General features: G+C 37.2%; 1 protein-coding gene across 8 annotated transcripts in view; it reads right to left on the minus strand.

The window, feature by feature from the left end:
* The window catches only part of Rbp6 (RNA-binding protein 6), a 620,420-nt gene that overhangs the window by 222,401 nt on the left and 379,260 nt on the right, over positions 1-18,759 (minus strand). For all 8 annotated transcript variants that reach the window (XM_083081660.1, XM_083081663.1, XM_083081657.1 and 5 more), the window contains one exon: positions 5,317-5,358. In XM_083081660.1, the coding sequence (XP_082937786.1) occupies positions 5,317-5,358 (42 nt within the window). The remainder of the gene's footprint in view (positions 1-5,316; positions 5,359-18,759) is intronic.

Below are 18,759 nucleotides of genomic sequence, written 5' to 3' on the forward strand. Positions count from 1 at the left end.
ACCGGCGCGGGACGAGACGGAGCCGGGGTCGGCCAAAGGATGTGCACACATTCGTAATCCTTGCTCCGGTCGGAATTACGAATAGGCCTCATGGGAGAGCTACGATAACGTAGGTCGATCCTTAACGCTCAACCCTAACGGGTTTTACGTCACTTTTATGTATGATGCGTCATGACACGAATCACTAAACTCTAATGTAAGTGGAAAGAAGCTCGCGATTATTGCCTCTCGTTTTTTCAAGGTATTATCTAAGTTTTTTCATGCGTCAATTATTTGGACTTGAATCATTGTCAATCTCTTATCTTCTTTTTCATTGTGTATTCCAAAAATTCTATTTCTTTTTCTTAACAATATTTTGTGACTTCATTCATCCACTTATCATCCCTGATTAAGTTTTTCTTGAATGATTCTTTGTAAAATAGTTATTATACTATCTACATGGAAATTATAATGATTGCAGAAGTAATAAAGAATTTTCTTTGCAATTAACGTTAAATTGAAATGATATTACTCTAGTAAAATTAACTTCGTAAAATAAAAAATGTATTAGAATTATCCTGAGAAAGTAACATAAGCTTTAATTTAAATATTCATGAAATTCCCATGGTTTGCTGATTACTTTATTATATGCTAAATGTATTTTTTACATCCTGCTTCATATTGTACAGTTAAATTCTAGCTAAGTTAAGCTTATAGCTATAAAATAACCGCGTATAATATTATTTCAATAAATCTTCAGTTTTTAGTTTAAAATTAAGTAAAATTACAATTTAATCATATTACAAAAACTTCGTCTCAATTAAAATATTCTCAACTTGATATATTATTTCAAACTATTTCATTATTACCCTTATGTTGTAACACAATTGAATAGTTGTCGATAGTTTAGGAAGAAGGATATAGTTTTGCAGCGCACCCCGAAAAGTTAGTTCCGCAATATACAAGTTTTACGATCCGAATTGCATTCGCGTGCCCGCCGAAGAAAAAGGACAAAAAATGGCGCGAAGGATGAGAAGCCGGAGGCTTCCGCGAGAGGCAAAGTAAAAAAAATCATATAAGATAACATTAAGACGCGGTGGTGGCAGCGGCGATGGTGAAGAATGTCGCGCGATCGGAGGCTGCTGGGTATCGACGATACTTGGCGCCCCGGTCGCGTCGAGTAGGTGGATATCTCTCGAAGAGGAAACAAAACGAGTTCGTGAAAGGCGGAGTACGGGACGGCACTGCGAGGGTACATAGGTAGAGACGTTGCTGGTGGACGAAGAGGGCCGGAGAACAAGAGAGAAAGAGGAAAAGAGAGAGAAAGAGGAAGAGAGAGAGAGAGAGAGAGAGAGAGAGAGAGAGAGAGAGAGAGTGAGAGAGAAGCGGGCGAAGGGAAGCTTGAACACCCTGGGGAGCCGACAGCTCGTTACGCGAGACATGGTGCAACTATCCCGGCTCTCCCACCCTCTCTTCCTGGGCTTTTCCTTCCCTCCGCCAACCACCCTTTTTCTCGCTCTCTTTTTTTCACTCTGACCCGTCCCATCGGCTTCTCCCTTGCCGCATCCTCTCTCTTTCTCACGCGCGTCGTTCGAAGATACATCTTCTCTCGCTTTCTCCGTCTCTTTCTCCGTCCCTTTTTTTCCCTCTTCGCATCTTTATTTTCTCTATCTTGCCTCTCGCCTCTCGAGCTTGCGGCGCGGTTGGAGTAATATCTTCCCGCGTGTATAACGTCTGTGTATCTTGCGTGTACGTATTACTACTCAGTAACAAGTGGGTATTATACCGGGGTTGGCGATGCCATTATCGTCCGTTCCGACTAAGGGGAGGCCATGCCATCGATGGCCAGCAAGGTTTATGCGTCGCGCTAGTTACCTTCCGTCTCTTATCCCTCGTTTCGCCATAGTTTTCTAGATCGTGGTTACGACGCGAGTTATCGCGTCGTACTATCGCCAAACGGGGCTTTCCTACCCTAACTGAATTACGTAAAAGTACCCCTTCGCGGTCGGACGCACTCATGACGCTCGTATCTTTAGCAATGAAATGGAATACACGATTAAACAGATTTCAAAACACGATATTTTAAAAATGCAATTTTTTTTAAATTACACGCACAGACTGTTACGCAATTTGTATTTCGCGATTATTATTGCTTCTCGTATTGAATTGCACGCATTACATTATTTAATTTTACCGACATTTTCTCAGAGATGAGAGGGCGAGAGATATATCTACTTCATTTAATAAATATTCATTCAATCTTTTTTGCATACACCGCATTGTAGGTAAGTATATTCTTCATTAAAAATGGATCTCTAACCGCGAGTATTCATTTCTTTGGCTACGAAACTTCCAGACAATTATCTGAAGTACGCCTTTTGCCATTTTCCCAAAAAGCGGTAAAAATCCTTGCCGGAGCCTTTTTTCGTGCGTTCGCCGCAAAGGAACGGTGTAAAGCAAAAAAGAGAGGGCTCGGTAATGACTGTCGCTACTTTTCCGCCGTGTCGGAAGCGCATTGCGCCATTTCCGTCAGACCGGAAGTGCGGTAACAAAGCGTTTCCGGCGTGCGGTCTCAAGAAGGTTGTTACGACGAGCGCGGGAGCACCCAGTGACATTTCAATGAACTTTGCAGCGGGTACCGTTTCTCCTCCTAAAGTTCAGCGGATCTAACATGCGTTTTAGGTGTTGACGAACCGGCGGTATTAAATGTTCCTTTGTGTAACTGTGCGAGCGAGTGATATTAATTTGACTCTCCTAATCGTCGAAAAGCATCGTGTGTAGTCGTGCAAAATAACGGATCACATTCTTATGACGTAAGAAGAGACATTTGAAGTTAATTGAACGAGCCATAGTCAAGTGCAATATGAATAAATTCGTTACACATTGTATTTTAGTTTGTTACAGAAACTGTTACAAAAATTGTCAGGATTCACATCTCTCTTTATTCTAAAGAATAATAAACATATGTTGTATTCCTTTCATACAATTATAAAAAGATATGCGTACAGGATATTAATACAATCTCTGAGGATGTGAAATAAATATCTTATTTTCTATTTACGCAAATATTACAAATCAAACCAAGCATGAAGAATTTACTGGTATTGTTTCTAATCTCAAAGCGGGTAATGCAACTTATTCAAATCTTTACGAAGTACGAAGGCGCGGAATAAAGGTGAAGCTTGGAGAAGTCGGTGCGTTATTTTATGAAAATTACACTTCCCTTGTCTCATATCCGTTTCCCAAAACGGTAAACTCATATATGTTACATCCGTTACATATATTACATGCATTGCACCGGTTGTGTTATTTCGAACACCATGTATTCGCACATTAGTTTGCGAGACGGCTTGCGGCATAAATTTCATATTCCTGAAAGTTTCAGAAACTGAAATTTCGATTATAAAGTCATCAATTGGATTATATTATACAATATGAGATTGAATTATTTTGATTAATACTAAGAAAATACTTTATTCTTAGTGAAATATTTTATTGTTAGAGTCCAAGTTTTAAATCTAAGTATTTTTACCTTGACATATCTAATTAATTACTTCATTCTATTTATATTCACGACCATAGATTCTACTGTGATATTGCTTATTAAAACATTATAAGCAATATAATATTGTCTAATTAGATTTTAAATATAAGATAAGATAAATATCGTTCAATCAGATTAATTTTGATTAGAATAAAAGAGAGAAAATGCATTTCAAACGCTATTATAAAACATTAGAAAAACAATCATAAAAAAATATAAAATATACATGTACGTAGATTGTTATTTTTCTAATATTAAAAACATTCTGAAACCTTGTCTGCGTCGAAAAGTTATCTCCATCTCTTATGTTTATTCCAAGAATATTTTACTTCTCGCAGCTAAAGTTCTAAAGTCGAGATTCGAAATTTTGGCACTGAAATATTCTGCGTTTGTGATAGATGAGATTTAGTCGGAACTTCCAAACAAGATTGTCATATGCAACATAAAAGTGACATTTGTTCCGATTTCAAGTCTACGCCAAAAAGATTGTCCTATTTCTCTCATGATTTAAAAATTTATTTTCCTCGACTTGCGGCAAATGTTTCATTCACTTTCAGGTCGCCTGACACTTTTCGATTGGTGAGACGCGTGATTATATATATATACACATATATATATATATATGGCGACACTCGCTGCGTCGTGATTTCGGCCACACGCGCGTCGTAAATTATGTCCCTTCGGATTCTGCCATCGAAATAAAACGCTGGAAGGGTGGCGGTCGAGCGAGGGGTCGAGCGATGGGGCTGGAAAGAGAGATTGCCGCGCGCACGCGTCGTAAAAACGTAAAAACGCGACGATGGACAAAGGTAGGAGGAATAGCCGCGGCGAAAAAAAAGAGCGTGTCGCACTGAGAGAAGGGAAAGAGTACAATTAAAATTAGCGCAATTCAGTCACTCGCCGGTAATTCGCGTCCGTGGCATTTATATTATTAAGTCGCGCAAATTTCTCTCGCCACTTTACCGTTGTCGCTTCTGTATGCGTGCACTCGTACAATTCCCTCTATCCAGCTCGCTCTATCGGCGCTCTATTCCTCCCGTCCCACTTTACAGTTTTTCGTCCTTTGCGCGCGTTTCCTCGACGCGGCCGAACATCCCTTCTCGTTGCCGCGATTACCTAGCTAGCAAGGAAGTAATTTCGGGTTTCGAAATAAATTACGTTTAATTGCTCTTATTGCATAGAGACGAGACGGCTTTATTATTCCCTCTTCAATCACGCCCTCCGAATGCGTCATCATTCGACTTTTTAAGCTCGTCCCTTTCCCGGTTGCCCCTCTCGCCCCTTTGCCTCTGTTATACCGCCGCCGCATTTCCACATCCGTGCTTTTTCTACGCACGGCAAAAATAGCGAGTTTCAAATGAACGTAGTGGCGAATCCTGGTACGAGTAATTCTCGTTAACCCACTATTTTTTATTTCCGCCACGTCGTTGGGACTGCTATGATAAACGTCAGCGTTCGCAAATGGACGAACCATTTCGATTTCTCGCGTTAGAATTGCTTCCGATAAAGTTTGCATCCGTAATGGCAATCTTTAATACTTCGATGCTCGCAAGATTAAACTATTGATAGTATCAGAGATGATACCGTTATTTCAGCATTTAGCTTTAATAGTTTTCATGCTATTATATATCGCTTTGGTCATATTTTTAAAAATTTTCAAAAATTTTCGTGCAATTGAATATTAAGTAATAAATGATGAAAAGAGAAAAAGAGAGAGAGAGACTCAAATTATAATAACAGCGAATTACTAATATAATAAGTTTCAGAGATACTAATATAATAAGTTTTCTTACCTTTGGATGTGTTCTCCTAGGAAATGCTACCTTTGGGTCGATCTAAAACAGAGAAATTACAAAGAAATTAAATAAAATATCTAAAATTTAATTAATACATGAAAGTGTTTTATATATATAAAATAACAAGAATCTGTGTTTGGCAACTTATTTAAATTTCTCAATAATAAATCTCAAACAAAGTGCCTCGCAATCCCAGAATTTCGCTACAGCGACGATATAACCTCGGAAAGAACATTACGCGCCACATGCGAATTCAAACTCGGAGACAAATCTTATTCGCCTGCGAGTTTGCGAGGATAAAGAGAAGAAACAAATATGAAAATACGTATTATACGCGAGCGCAGTGGGAAAACGCGGAGAAAAGGGAGGAAACAAGAATGAACGAACGTACAAAAGGGGAAGCTCTCTCGCCGGACTGTTTTCCCAGTTGAAATCCCCATTACAATTAATTACATAGTAATAAAGAGTAGGTGCTCTCGAGAACTCCGAGTCGACTAACCGAACTCTCGGTTACCTCCGCCTCTTTTCACTTCGCGGACCATCCCGAGGGAGATGAAACACATCGACTAAGTCGAACGTATAAGCGCACCTTATGTTCCGCGCTCCACTAAAAAGCGAAGGCTTGGGAACTCTATACGCCACAAAAACCAAGGAACTTCCGGCGCAACACCCACGTAAATTTCTGACGCGGTGAACCGACTCAAATGCTCCTTTATCGATTTTTTCACGACAATCGCTTCTCATCATTTAAAATTTACAGGATACATTTATTGATCAATGAAATGTAACATGTTTAATAATGAATTAAGAGATACTTGGAAATTTAACAAGAAATTGAATTTCGATATATATATAAAATAGCAAATTTTATTTTGCAAGAATAAAAGAAACTTTAAAAAATTACATTCAAGAATATTTTCAATGTATTATAAGTATTATGTAGAATATATTCAATGTGTATTATAAATATTGATATTTTATACAAAAAATAAAGAGAATAGATTATTTATATATTTATAATAACATAAATATATATATTTTATAATATATAATTTGATGGCATATATGGCTTATGATATAGTTATTTTTTAAATAGCGTAAATTTTTGTGAAATTTGATTAGAATTTTTTTTATACGAAATGTGTGATATTTTTGCGAATGTATGACGATCTATATTCCACTCTCGACTGTAAAGTGATATGAGTAGATTCTATATATCACAGATTCAAATTTAAAGCCATTATTCCTCGCCAATATCCATACAGTGTATTTCCGAACGTTTTGGCCAAATCCCGAAGATCTAATCTCAAATTCCCCAACTGCCGATTTCGATCAATGAATAGAACTATGTTGATTAGGTCTGTTTTGGATCACATGACTATATTTCAACTACTTTTTATATACGTTACTACATTTTCCTTTTGACCATGCGAATCTATCATTCTGGTTATTAACGGTTATTATCTAGATCTCTTCAATTTACTACATACTATGTAATATCGGATCAATATCTAAACAGTTATTTCTGCCATCAATCATTTCTGTTATGAATCAAATAAATTTAAGAATAAATCTCATAAAACGAAATCATCATATCAAAGAGAATGTTCCAAATCAAGTAATAAGAAAGAAAGGCTGAAAGACCGTGGCACAAAATGTTAAAGTGTAAAAAATAATAACGACTCTAAGAAAGAGACATAATATATTAATAATCAGTTAAAATTAAAATTACATACGTACGTTTCGATCTTTTCAAGATCCTTTTCAATGTTCAAGATGTCGTTAGAAAATAAACAAAACATTAAAAATTTCAAAATCATAATAACAATAACGGAACGCGATTAAAACAAAGACAGAAGCGATGGGACAACAAATAGACATTGTGTACAGTAATAACGGACTAAGAATGTTCCAAGATTAAAATAAAATCATAATTTATTTGACTCATTTATCTCTTCTTTTCACAATTTCAATTAATAAGTTATATGAACAAAATTCTATTAAAAATGAGTGAATGTATAACGAAAAGTCTGCAATTTAAATTTAATTATGCGCGCAGTTATTATTAAATAAAAGCATATATATATATATATATTTAGATAAAGTTTAAAAATCTCTTATGTATGTGAAACAGAAATGGCATTGTATAAATTAGTTTGTTTAAATTAAAACAATTGACGTAAGACAAATTATTGTACATATATTAACGAAGGATCTAATGAACATGTTACATTATTATGAGCTACTCTATATATATAATACTTGTATTACTTACAGTACCGTGAGATAAATAACATCATGAACATTAAGCTCACGGAAATCCACAAGAATATTTATTGTTAACAGCATTTGCTGAAAATACCATCCTATTACTTAAACACGATGAAGGGATCAGCCGATTTCACCAGTTGTTCTAATGCTAAATGAAACAACATCTGTATTCTCGGCGCGCATTCAGTGTTAAACGTGACTACCTAGTTTTGAGTTTCGTCATGCCATATTACCACTGTTTCGCTAACTATTACAAGTCATAAATGTGATAATTCTTTAACAAATACTTACAACATATATTTATGATAGAACAAAAATATTACCTGTATATTATTAACAAAAATAAATTTCTATTTTTATCTATTTTATCGCTTAAGATTTTATTTTGTAAACAAAAACAAGTCGAAGCTAATATATGATATGAATATCCTCGAAACGGCTGAGCTGTCGCTTCCGTTGTTATCGTTCACAAATTATAGAATCCTGATTTTCTCATTTGCTTCACCTGGCGCTCTTTCGCGATCTCGAATTATTTTATCAGGTCGATGCGAGGCTTCCAGCGAACGCTTGTAATTAGCTTTGAGAGCGTCATCGGAGCGCCACTTAAAAAAAAAAAGAAGAGAGAAAAAACAAAAGAGAATGTATTCTCGTACGCAAACTGAGAGAGGGGGCGAGTTTTACTATTCCCGTGCGCCAAGCTTCCTCGTAACAGAGAGCGGCCGACACCCCGGGCGGTGGAAGCCACGAACGTGGTAATGACAAGCAAGAGAACCCGCCCGCCGTCACCGTCATCATCCACCCCGACGCGGTTCTCTCTATCTCTCTCCTCCCCCGATCTCGGGAACCACTCCCGTTTGCATAATCCCCTACGGCGAAGTTCACACCGGTCGCTCGCACGCTCCCGGACGAGAGGCGTCTCAACATCGTCGTCAACGATGACGAGGACGACGATGACGACGACGACGAGAGAGTCTTTCCATCGTTCTTTCGCTTCGGTAATACCTCTTCTTCTGATCTCGCCTGCCGATACGACGAAAAGGTAGGCGGGGATGAAGGAAGAGTACGTTTCAAACTTCGCTACTGCACCCGCAGGAGCTATTTGCAACGGATTTCGCTGCGCATGTCGTACGTCGGATACGAAGTTGCACGCTATAACTATGGTTCGAATATATACATGCAAACATATATATATATATATATATATATATATATATATGTGTATGTATGTATATATATGTATACTGACAAAGTGAAACAACCAACGATTCTAGTTTATAGAGGCAAGGATAAACGAGACGGGAAGAATTTGAGTGCATTAATCATCAGAGACTTATTTTTTGCAAAAAAAATATACTTTAATAAATTTATATTTCACAGTTATTATTTCTTCCTTATTAAATATCTATAAAGCTCTATATTTGATAATGTATATAGATTGCTTTATAATTTGATAGCTATTCCGCAAGTCGTAGTTTAATATATTTGTAATTAATATGCTTTTACAATCCAAACTTTTAATTTAGGATTCTTGAGATTCATATTGCATCGTACGGTGATAAATATCAAGGAGAATGATGCTATCTATCGTAATCATTTTTCTCTATCTGATGTAATAAACGTTTGTCAACGAGACACAATTCGCAGCCGTTCGATCGATCAACGTAAGAGCCTTCGATGTCGCATTCATTTGATTCGTCTCACCGAACGATAGTTTTGCAGGGACGGGACAGAGAGTTGGTAACGAGGAGATAGGAAGAACGAAACCTAGAGAGAAAAGATAGAGACGGGAGAGAATGTAGGCGCGTGGAAACTGGCAAGAGAGAAAGAGAACATTATCGGGAACGGAGAGGGTAGCATTACCGAGAAAAATCGAAAGGCTCGAAGCCATTTTCGCAAACATAACCCAGTTACCCGATATCTCGCGAAATGATCGGCCGCCAACCGTCGTCGTCGTCTTCGTCGTCTTCGTCGTCGTCGTCGACGATAGAAATTCAATCTGGTTGGCACGCCTGGAAATTGGAAGAGCCACCTACCCCTGGATGCTTCTACCCTGAAGGGGCGCGGTAGAAAGGAGAGCCTCGAGTCGGATCGGGAGCATTTGGAAAAGTAATTCACGATGCCATTCTTCGCGAACCCCCGCACCTTTCCCTCTTCCGTCGCGTGTCCCGTCGCTGCCACCATCGCGTAAGCGGCCTCCCTCCGAAACCTCAATTCTCTCCTCTCCTCCGATTCTTCTCTCTCTCTCTCTCTCTCTCGTTGCTTCTCCCACGGCCAACTGCATCCGCGGATAACGCGAACGAGAAATTTCACAGGCGAACTCGCGCTAATTCCGTAGGAATTCGAATGCTGGTTAAACTGTTATACGAGGTATGTGGCCGCGCGCTCGTACCAAAGACAGAAGAGACATGGAAATAGCCGGGGAGGCCGTATAACGTTAAAGTTTCTATTATAACGTCGAGGGAACAAACGATTTGCGGCTCGAATTACGACGGCAGAATTCCAAAGCTGCGTACACGTGAACCATTCGTCATTTAGAGATGAAATTTATTTTTAAAAATAACCATGAATCCGGGGCAATTGGCATTGAAGCATTTGCATTGTCAAGGAACGATATTCTACGTTTTACTTTTCTCATGTCTTCAGAATTTTCTGTAGTAATGCTGTTATTTTAATTATTTTAATGAAATGAAAAATAGTGCAACTTTCTTAAAAATAAGTAATGATCTGAAGAAATGTGTGTAAATCCATTCCTTCCATTAAATTTATCAAATGCTTTTCTGGAGACGAAATATTATATGTAACAGACCTACTCAACTTTTATTAAAGTGTGATTGACTTTTATTACATTGATCGATCATCATATTTTCTTTTTTTTTGTTTCAGACGAAGAGCTTACATTACAAGGAAAATAAGTAAGTATTGACTTACACTATACAATTTTTTTTTATTTATGAGAATATCTTTATAATCTAAAAATATTAATTTAAAAAAATTAATATAATGGCTGCGCTTGCACTTCAACTATTAAAAATTGAAAATTGAATAATGCGTAAGAGTTAGTTTCATTGAATCTTCCATATGTTTATCTGTCAGGCTGTAACATTGCGGAGTTTTAATCATGTTGTGTGAAGTATTTCTTATTTCGCATATTTTTAAGCTAAGAATCATACCACGATTAACTAAGAATCACGCTGTGATCGATCGGTTGGGCAAGCTATATAGTTTATTTATCTATATTTCTATTTCCACGAAGCGGTTTTCCGTCAGCTCGTTAGCTATTTAAACAAAGAGAGTGCTTATAATTTATTTCTATCTCGAGTAGTCTCCGTTCGGACAACATCGAACTCGCGAGATGGCGATAGAAACAGCGGGAATTCATCGGGGATGTCATATTTGGCGATGTAGGGATTCGGAGACGAGAGAATTATTATTAAATTTCAGACACTGCCGATTCGTTTTCATCCCCAACCTCAATGGGACGGGTATAGCGTTTACCCGCCTCAAATATTCGGTTAATTCACTCGGCAAATTAAAGGCAAATACGCGGCTGCGATTTTGCAACTGATCATTTCCGCCGTGCCGGACCCGTGTCGGTCTTTTTTCCCCCGTTTTCTTCCCATTATTTCATCGTCGACGTCATCGCCTCCGTGAAAACGAAGGCGCTATCTAAGAGAGCCATGGAAAGAAATATTTCATTTCTTTTAGATTCAATCTTCAGAAATGCTTATTAAGAGGGAATTATTTTTGCAATTCTATTATGCTTTCTAATTTACTTTTAGTTTACGAAAATTAATGTCAACTTTTTTTTATAGGACAATTTCAAAACGATTATTTTTATTTATATTTATACATGTATTTTTACAAAAATTAGAATCTATAAAAGTTAAATGAAAGATGTAACTCAGCTTTATATATGTATACTTAGCTTATTTTACTTTACCAGATCTATAGACGCTCAGGGATGTCGTGTGTATTCGTCTCATGTAACTCAAGTCTTTGAGCGAAATGTTACCTTTGTCATTCGCGAGCTTTTTTCTAGTTTTACGATGAAGAAACATCAGTTGTTTCATTTCTCGTACATTTCATCCTCGCTTAGCTTTACACACTCGCTATTGTATTAATGAAAAAGAAATATTTTCTGCACGTATAATTATGCAGAATGCGTCATCATTAATATCGGATTCTTGTACTTTGAATTTGTGTTAAATTTTAATAATTCCATCTTTTTACTTTAATGATTTAATTTCTTTCTTAAAATATAATAAAATATTATCATGTATAGCAATTTTTCCTTTGTCAAGTATTCTGGATTAAATCCAAGCTATGAAGTAAAAGAAAACTTTTCATTATTTTTTGAAACATAATTTAATTTTTCTTTTTAAGCATTATTCACTTATTAAAGAATTTTCAATATCTAGAATTTGAAGTCAGTATTTTAAATAATTTTAATTTTTTGCTGTTATTAGGAACTTTATATATATGTAACTTTTCACGTTGTATGAAACGTGTCAAACTAAATAAAAAAGAAACTCCTAGCGGCGACTATTATTCTGTTCGCACAAGTGCGGATTGCAAAGCGCGGGTGAGTACAACTGCAAGTACAACTATATACTATCGGGCGGTCAGTTATTACGCCGGACTGAGAGCGATTGCTTTTAATATTCGCGCCAGCTGCGTACCAAGACCCTTCTGCGTCTTGTTCACAGTTCCACCGCGACTACCGTCAAGATGTATAGGCCGATAAAAATGGACTCCCGTTTCGATTCGGCGCACATTATTTTTCCCGCGCGACGAATATGTCGTTATTGCGATGTCGGTCGAAGCGAAAACCCCAGAAAATTTCGCTAATGAAAATTCGCTAGGAGCATAAAAGAGCTTAATGCGGTTTTATCGTATCAATTGAAATATTTAACGAAACATCACATCGAGAAGGGTCGATTGCATAAACAAAAATTAATTCAAATAGGTTGCTGCTCCATAAACAGAAAATGTTAAATTTATGCTACTAATTTTAACTCGACTTTGTATTGATTAGGTAGTTGGGCCATCTAGTTTAAGCTTTTCTATCACTGTAAATAACTGGAAAAATTCACCAAGATTGTCATCCGAACGATGCAATTCATGCGGAATGCATAAACTAATGTTTCACTTTTTGAATTTGAAAGATTCTATTTTAAATATCAAATATATATAGATAACTTATTTCACAAACTCTCTCAGGCAGATACTTGTTTCGTTTCTCGAGCTCACGGATCTTCAGATTTTTAATAACAACGCTTGTCAGAAATCTTTTCGACAGCGTCACCGACATTCGGCGCCAGCCAATATCACGGCACGATGTATCCCTTTAACGGTTGCCATCTGGCTTTTTACACCGACAGCAGTGGAGCAGGAAGAAATATAAAAACGACTAGATAATAATTAAATGTTACAAGAAGAGAGAGTTATAATATATATATAATTGCAACAAGGATTATAACAAACATAATCATAAAAAATTGTGCAAGTATCAAACTATATAAAATATACACAAATTACACAATTATTATAAATTATTGCACAAAGCATATAAATTAGAATTATTTATAATCCGATACATTATTTCATAATGAAAAAAATTTAAACGATGAAAAATATAATATACTATAATAAAATACTCCGATAAAAGCTGATTATATTATGGAATCAAAAAAACTGTGAAATTGCTATTTTTACGCAATTTGCAAATTTAAAAAGTCTGTTAAAAATAATAATAATCTTTTAAAAATAAAAATATAATGTATCATGAAGCACAATGCATGTGTCTCCATGTTTATCAAAGGTCATGAAAACTAAATTATTTTAGACAAGTTGCACTGTCAATTCGCTGCTGGTCCGCTATGATTACTGCAAACTTTATCTTTAACGAACAATGCAATCCTCTCTGTTGATTTTGCGCGATATCAGAATCTCGTGTGTCGTCCAAGTTATTGAAGGGTCAAGTCGTGGCTATTCCGGAAACGATTTCGAGAAACTCCCCGCGACGTAGACAAACGACAGCGACGACAACGAGAACGTTGCTGCCGCGACGAGGTCGGGACGAACAGTGACAAAACAATTAAGCAACTCATAACTGCCTGGCACAGACAGTCTCCGGACACCGTTCTCTGCTCCGAGCTTGCGTCAAAGTGTCACAGGCAACGAGGTCTACCAGACCGAACCGAAATTGCAACTCGCGAGGGCGTGTGTAGCGGGCATAATAATATCCCTTCGCAAACTCACGCCGTCGTCGCGGAAGAAGGTATCGTGCAAACTTCAGGAGAGTTTACGGAATGGTTTCGAAGCATCGACACGTTGCGCCGAAATTTCACACGGATATAACAAACGTGATCTAAGAAATTTAAATAAAAAAATTGGAACTATGCAGTAATCTATTCTTCCGAGTAGTGAAATTTTTCGCTACGTTCTTGAGTATTCTCATTTTTATGTTAAGTAAATCATAAAAATATCTAAAAATAAAACGTGAATAAATTTTTAATAAACATTCAATTTGAAATTCGATTGATACAGGGATTATAACCGTATCCAAGAGTACATCTAGTCGAAGTAGATATCGTTTCGCGGATGAAATGGCGCCAACAAGTACCGCGCAAAGAGCAACGAATGTTAGAAAGAAAAGGGAGCACATAGGAAAAGAAAAAAAAAAGAGAAACAGAGAGAAAGAAAGAGTGAGCGCGCAATGTTTCCCATTTCTATTGGAATATCGCGAGAGGAGCTTTTGTGCGGGACGAAAGAATTCGACGGGGTTAAATCGGGAGTGTGGTTGACGACGAAGAAACGGGAGAAAACGGCGAGCCTTAGAGGAATTACCGAAAGCGTTTCATGCTCTTTCCTGACGGCGACGCCGCTCGCCCAGGCGCGTCAATGCTCTCGGGCGATAAAGTGCTTTTCTTTACGAAACCACCATCCGTCGCACAAGCGCGGCCAATCAGGCGACAATGGCTCGTAAATTCGAGCCAATCAGTAGGGAAGCCGAGACGTGACCGCGACCCACGGCGTGATATTGCTTATGAATTATTTAAGCGACCGGAACAACAACGCATCCTCGTCTACTTGTGTTTTGATTCCGCGACGGAATATCTCGCTAAGAATTCTGATCCAGTAAACGCGTCAAGATTTCTCAAAATTAATGACCATTTGTCAGATAACGTATAATTAGTATAATAATAGCTTCTGACATAATATTTTTGCTTTATCAAGTATTTTCCCAATTATGTGTGCAATTATTTAAGATACATACTTTATTATTATTATTTATTTCATAATCCATTGCATAAATGCCACGCGAATAAATCCTTAAATATGTTGTAATTTTTATTTATATATTTTAATTATCATTTCATCTCTCGAAAATATTATTTCGTATTGAATAATTATTATTGTTTCTAATATCGTTTTTAATATTGTTATTTCTAACAAATATAACTTTTTATATATTAAATAATACATATTATACGAAGCATAATCGTGCAAATCGAAAATACGCGTACTAAAGATTGAAAGAGAAAAGCTCAAGTTCGACCAAGTATTCGTAACGATTTGGATGTTTGTAGGCAAGAAGGCGAACTATGCAATTAGCTGACAAGTTGCAACTTCGATGATGGAGGACACACTTCCGCGTTTCGAACACGTTCCCCAATTCCCGACTGCCTAACCGCTTATTTCGTGGGAAAGCCTGCAGCCTCCTCGGCTCTCGACGTGGATTATTGCACATTGTCCGTGAGACACTGCCTGAGAACTCGCCATTGATTTTCTAACGATTACTTAAGACTTTCCGTCGCTCTTCGTTCTCCAACTTGTACAATGGATTATAATGTTTCTCTTTGGAAACTGCTGCTCCTCTATATTGTATTTTCTGTGCTATTAAATCCAACATTTAGGGACCAAAGTCACTCAGCATCATTGTATTAATTGTCAAAAATAAGGGGAAATTTTATTTTCTCGACAATGAAATTGTCACACAACATTTATTTCAGAAACTACTAATGTTTAAAATAATAATTCTACATTTCTACATTGTTTGTGTTCACAATTTCCTTATTTTTTTTATTTTTAATCAATCGAAAATTATATTTTTTAATATACTATTTAAAAATATCGTACATTTGTTAATATTTACATTCGTATCAGTCAACATTGTTCGCTTTTAATGAGTCTCAGTCTCATTATACAAATTGGCGTAGCGAGATATCGTAGCGTGAAAACTCTGGCAGAACCTTCCCTTCACTTCCGCCATGCTCCGAACTTTTATTCTACCCTCGCGGGGAAAGATCTTTCATCTACATCGCGCGAGTCCGCTCTTCCTCGGAGGAGCAAGAGGCGGCCAACCGTGGTGAAAGCAAAACGCGCGATTCAGGAAACTCTCGCGCGCGTCGCTGATTACATTCGTAATTATTATGACGTGTTAATATGCGCGTAGCAGAGCCGCACGACGAGCTCAATAGATCCCACCCTGTATCTCTCATTTCGCCTATCTTCCGCGAGTCGAGTCGTGCCGTTGTTTCACCCTCCTCGGCAAAACATTCCCATCATCCCGACGAGCTTTGTGCTCCGAATGCCTTGCACGCGTCTCGTCCTCCCCCTTCGTCGCGCGATTCCCCCTTCGTACTTTCCATTTCGACGTCACGTCCCATCTTAAACGATAACGCTTGCCTCGTACCTTCGTCCGTGCCTGCATCCAACGCCTCGTTAACGTCGTTCTCATCGATCTCGGCTGACCCTGACCTCGCCTCGAACATGCCCGATAACCGGAAATTGGTCCGTTAAGGAAACAGACGTTGCCGATAACTTTGATAAGATCACGTGACGGAAATATCATTAAAACATTTATTATACTTATGCCTTATCTCGTGTTCATTAATATTAATACCTCTAGAATATCAATATTAATATTAATGAATATTTAACGTAATTTTGTAGCAAATTTAATTGTTAGAAATGTATATCACGTTAATGCTTGAAAATATCCTGTTCCCTATTCAAAATTAATCCATTTTAATAATAAAGTGCATAATATTGTATAATTGGTAAATTTTAAAAATGTGTAATGCTTTTTGATGGGCTTCCTCAAGATGGCGTACGATTAAGCAAATATATCCCGTTTGTTAGAAATCAAGGAATTCGTTTCTACAAAGATTTTAAATGATAGCACGCGAGCCTTTTCCCCTGTCATCTACTTTCCGAGGTGTGGAGCGAAGGAAATATTCGAGATCTCTATATGTTCAAAGGGAAGAGAAGACCTGAAACGCAAAGAGAGGAATGGGAAGGCGGAAGAAAGCAAAGGAGAGGAGCGTAGTTCTTGTGTGTACTGCATGAGAGTAGAGTTTTACGCGTGTTTAATCTGGAAATGGATCGCCTGAGAATGCGCCTCTATGAGACGAGTTGAAGAGGCTGGGAGGGGAAGTAGACGAAGAACGAGAGCGAAAGAAAGAGAGCAAGAGAAACAGGTGAAATGGACTGTTTCGTCGTCTCTTCCTTTCCCTGCTGCCCTTATCCTCGTTTTTCCTCATCTTCGTGCTCTCCCTTTTGCCAAGTCGCGTGACGCAAACTGGCCAGCAAACTCCTAGAAGCCGCGAGGATTACTTCTTGCGATCGCGGTTCATTACGCAAATTACACATTTGTGCAGAATGTTGAAGAGAAGATACAAAAATTCGAGGATGTACGCTGTAGTTCTCGAGATGAAAAAGATCTCAATTAGTATATATTGTATATATTTTTAAGTTTTGATATTAAAAATTGTCGCAACTATGAATTAAAGTTATCTTAAATTTAAGTCCATTTAAAAATCGAGAAATACTGTCTTGCTAATTATTTACACTTTTAAAGTTCCATATAAAGTCAAATCTGATCAATTTGCAACATCTCTGCAATATTTTGTTACATAATTTTCGCTAAAAATATAATTTAGATTTTGTCAAGAATTTTCATTACAAGAAATATCAGATATATTTGCATATTTCTTTTTATATAATCAATCTTTATATACATAATATGCGGCAACAATACTGAGTAATGTATATTCTTGGATAAATATATTGTTGGAATATATTATACATAATTTATAATTAATGCGCAATCAAGAATATAGTGCCTGAAATAAGCAAGATTTATAAGATTCATATAAATGATGCATACTTATGAAAGATAAATGATTAAATACATTTGACATATATATCAATAAGTATATTTGACAAATATATCATAAAAAAATATTTCATATTTTTTCCTTGCTTTTCCTATTTTTCTTTTAATCGCTTGTTATCGCAAATAAAAATTTCGCACGCCGTCACTAGCTCAAGTTGCGTTAAGGAATCGGCCAGAGAAACGCTTTTAGGGCATCATCTTCGGCATCAAGAAACATGACACCGTCCTCTCTTAGGGTTGCGGAGAATGGACCATCATACGCATCTCGCTTTTCTCTCACGCAGCATTCGCCACGTCCATTATTTTCGCAGATAGCCTTAAATTCTGTAGCTTTAAATCAGTTTGCTTTCAATAAATCGATAACGCGTTTATTCCGTTCGTTTAGCACACATGCCCCGCTCTTTTAATGTTGATTTAATAAGATGAAACACCTGCAGTGTCGATCTCCGGTGGTGTGTTTTGTTTTAAATATCGAATCCTGCATCTGTTTCCGTTTGTCGCTTAATATCGCATCAAAATGATCTATCTCGGCAATGGTTTCCTCAAAACGAGTGACATAAATCCCGGACAACGCGTGCTAATTTAACGGATAAAATGTAGCCGTCCTCGAAATAAAGCCGTGGGTCATGTCGATAAACCGCGCTCGGTGCACCCGCGTACGGCCGTACAGGACGCTTATATATTATACTAATTATTTATACTTCATGCACACCAGGGGCAGAGGCACCTACAGCCTACAACGCGCACGCGGTATTTTACATTTACGATACATCGTCATATACAGCGTACAGGCCGTACGGATTCCACCCATATGATTCAAGAGAGAAGGAAATATCGTGCTAGTTTAAAACCTCTGAGTAATTTTACAATTTATTAATAATAAATAATAAAATGGGAATTTAAGAAACAATAAGTAATAAAATAAAATGTAAATAAAATATTCATTTGCATCTATAAATGATAATATTATCTAATTTTTTTATTCC

Source organism: Camponotus vicinus, unplaced genomic scaffold (genome assembly GCF_025532165.1).
Source record: "Camponotus vicinus isolate PSW18456_S1 unplaced genomic scaffold, iyCamVici1.0 SCAF_11, whole genome shotgun sequence".
NCBI lineage: Eukaryota > Metazoa > Arthropoda > Insecta > Hymenoptera > Formicidae > Camponotus > Camponotus vicinus.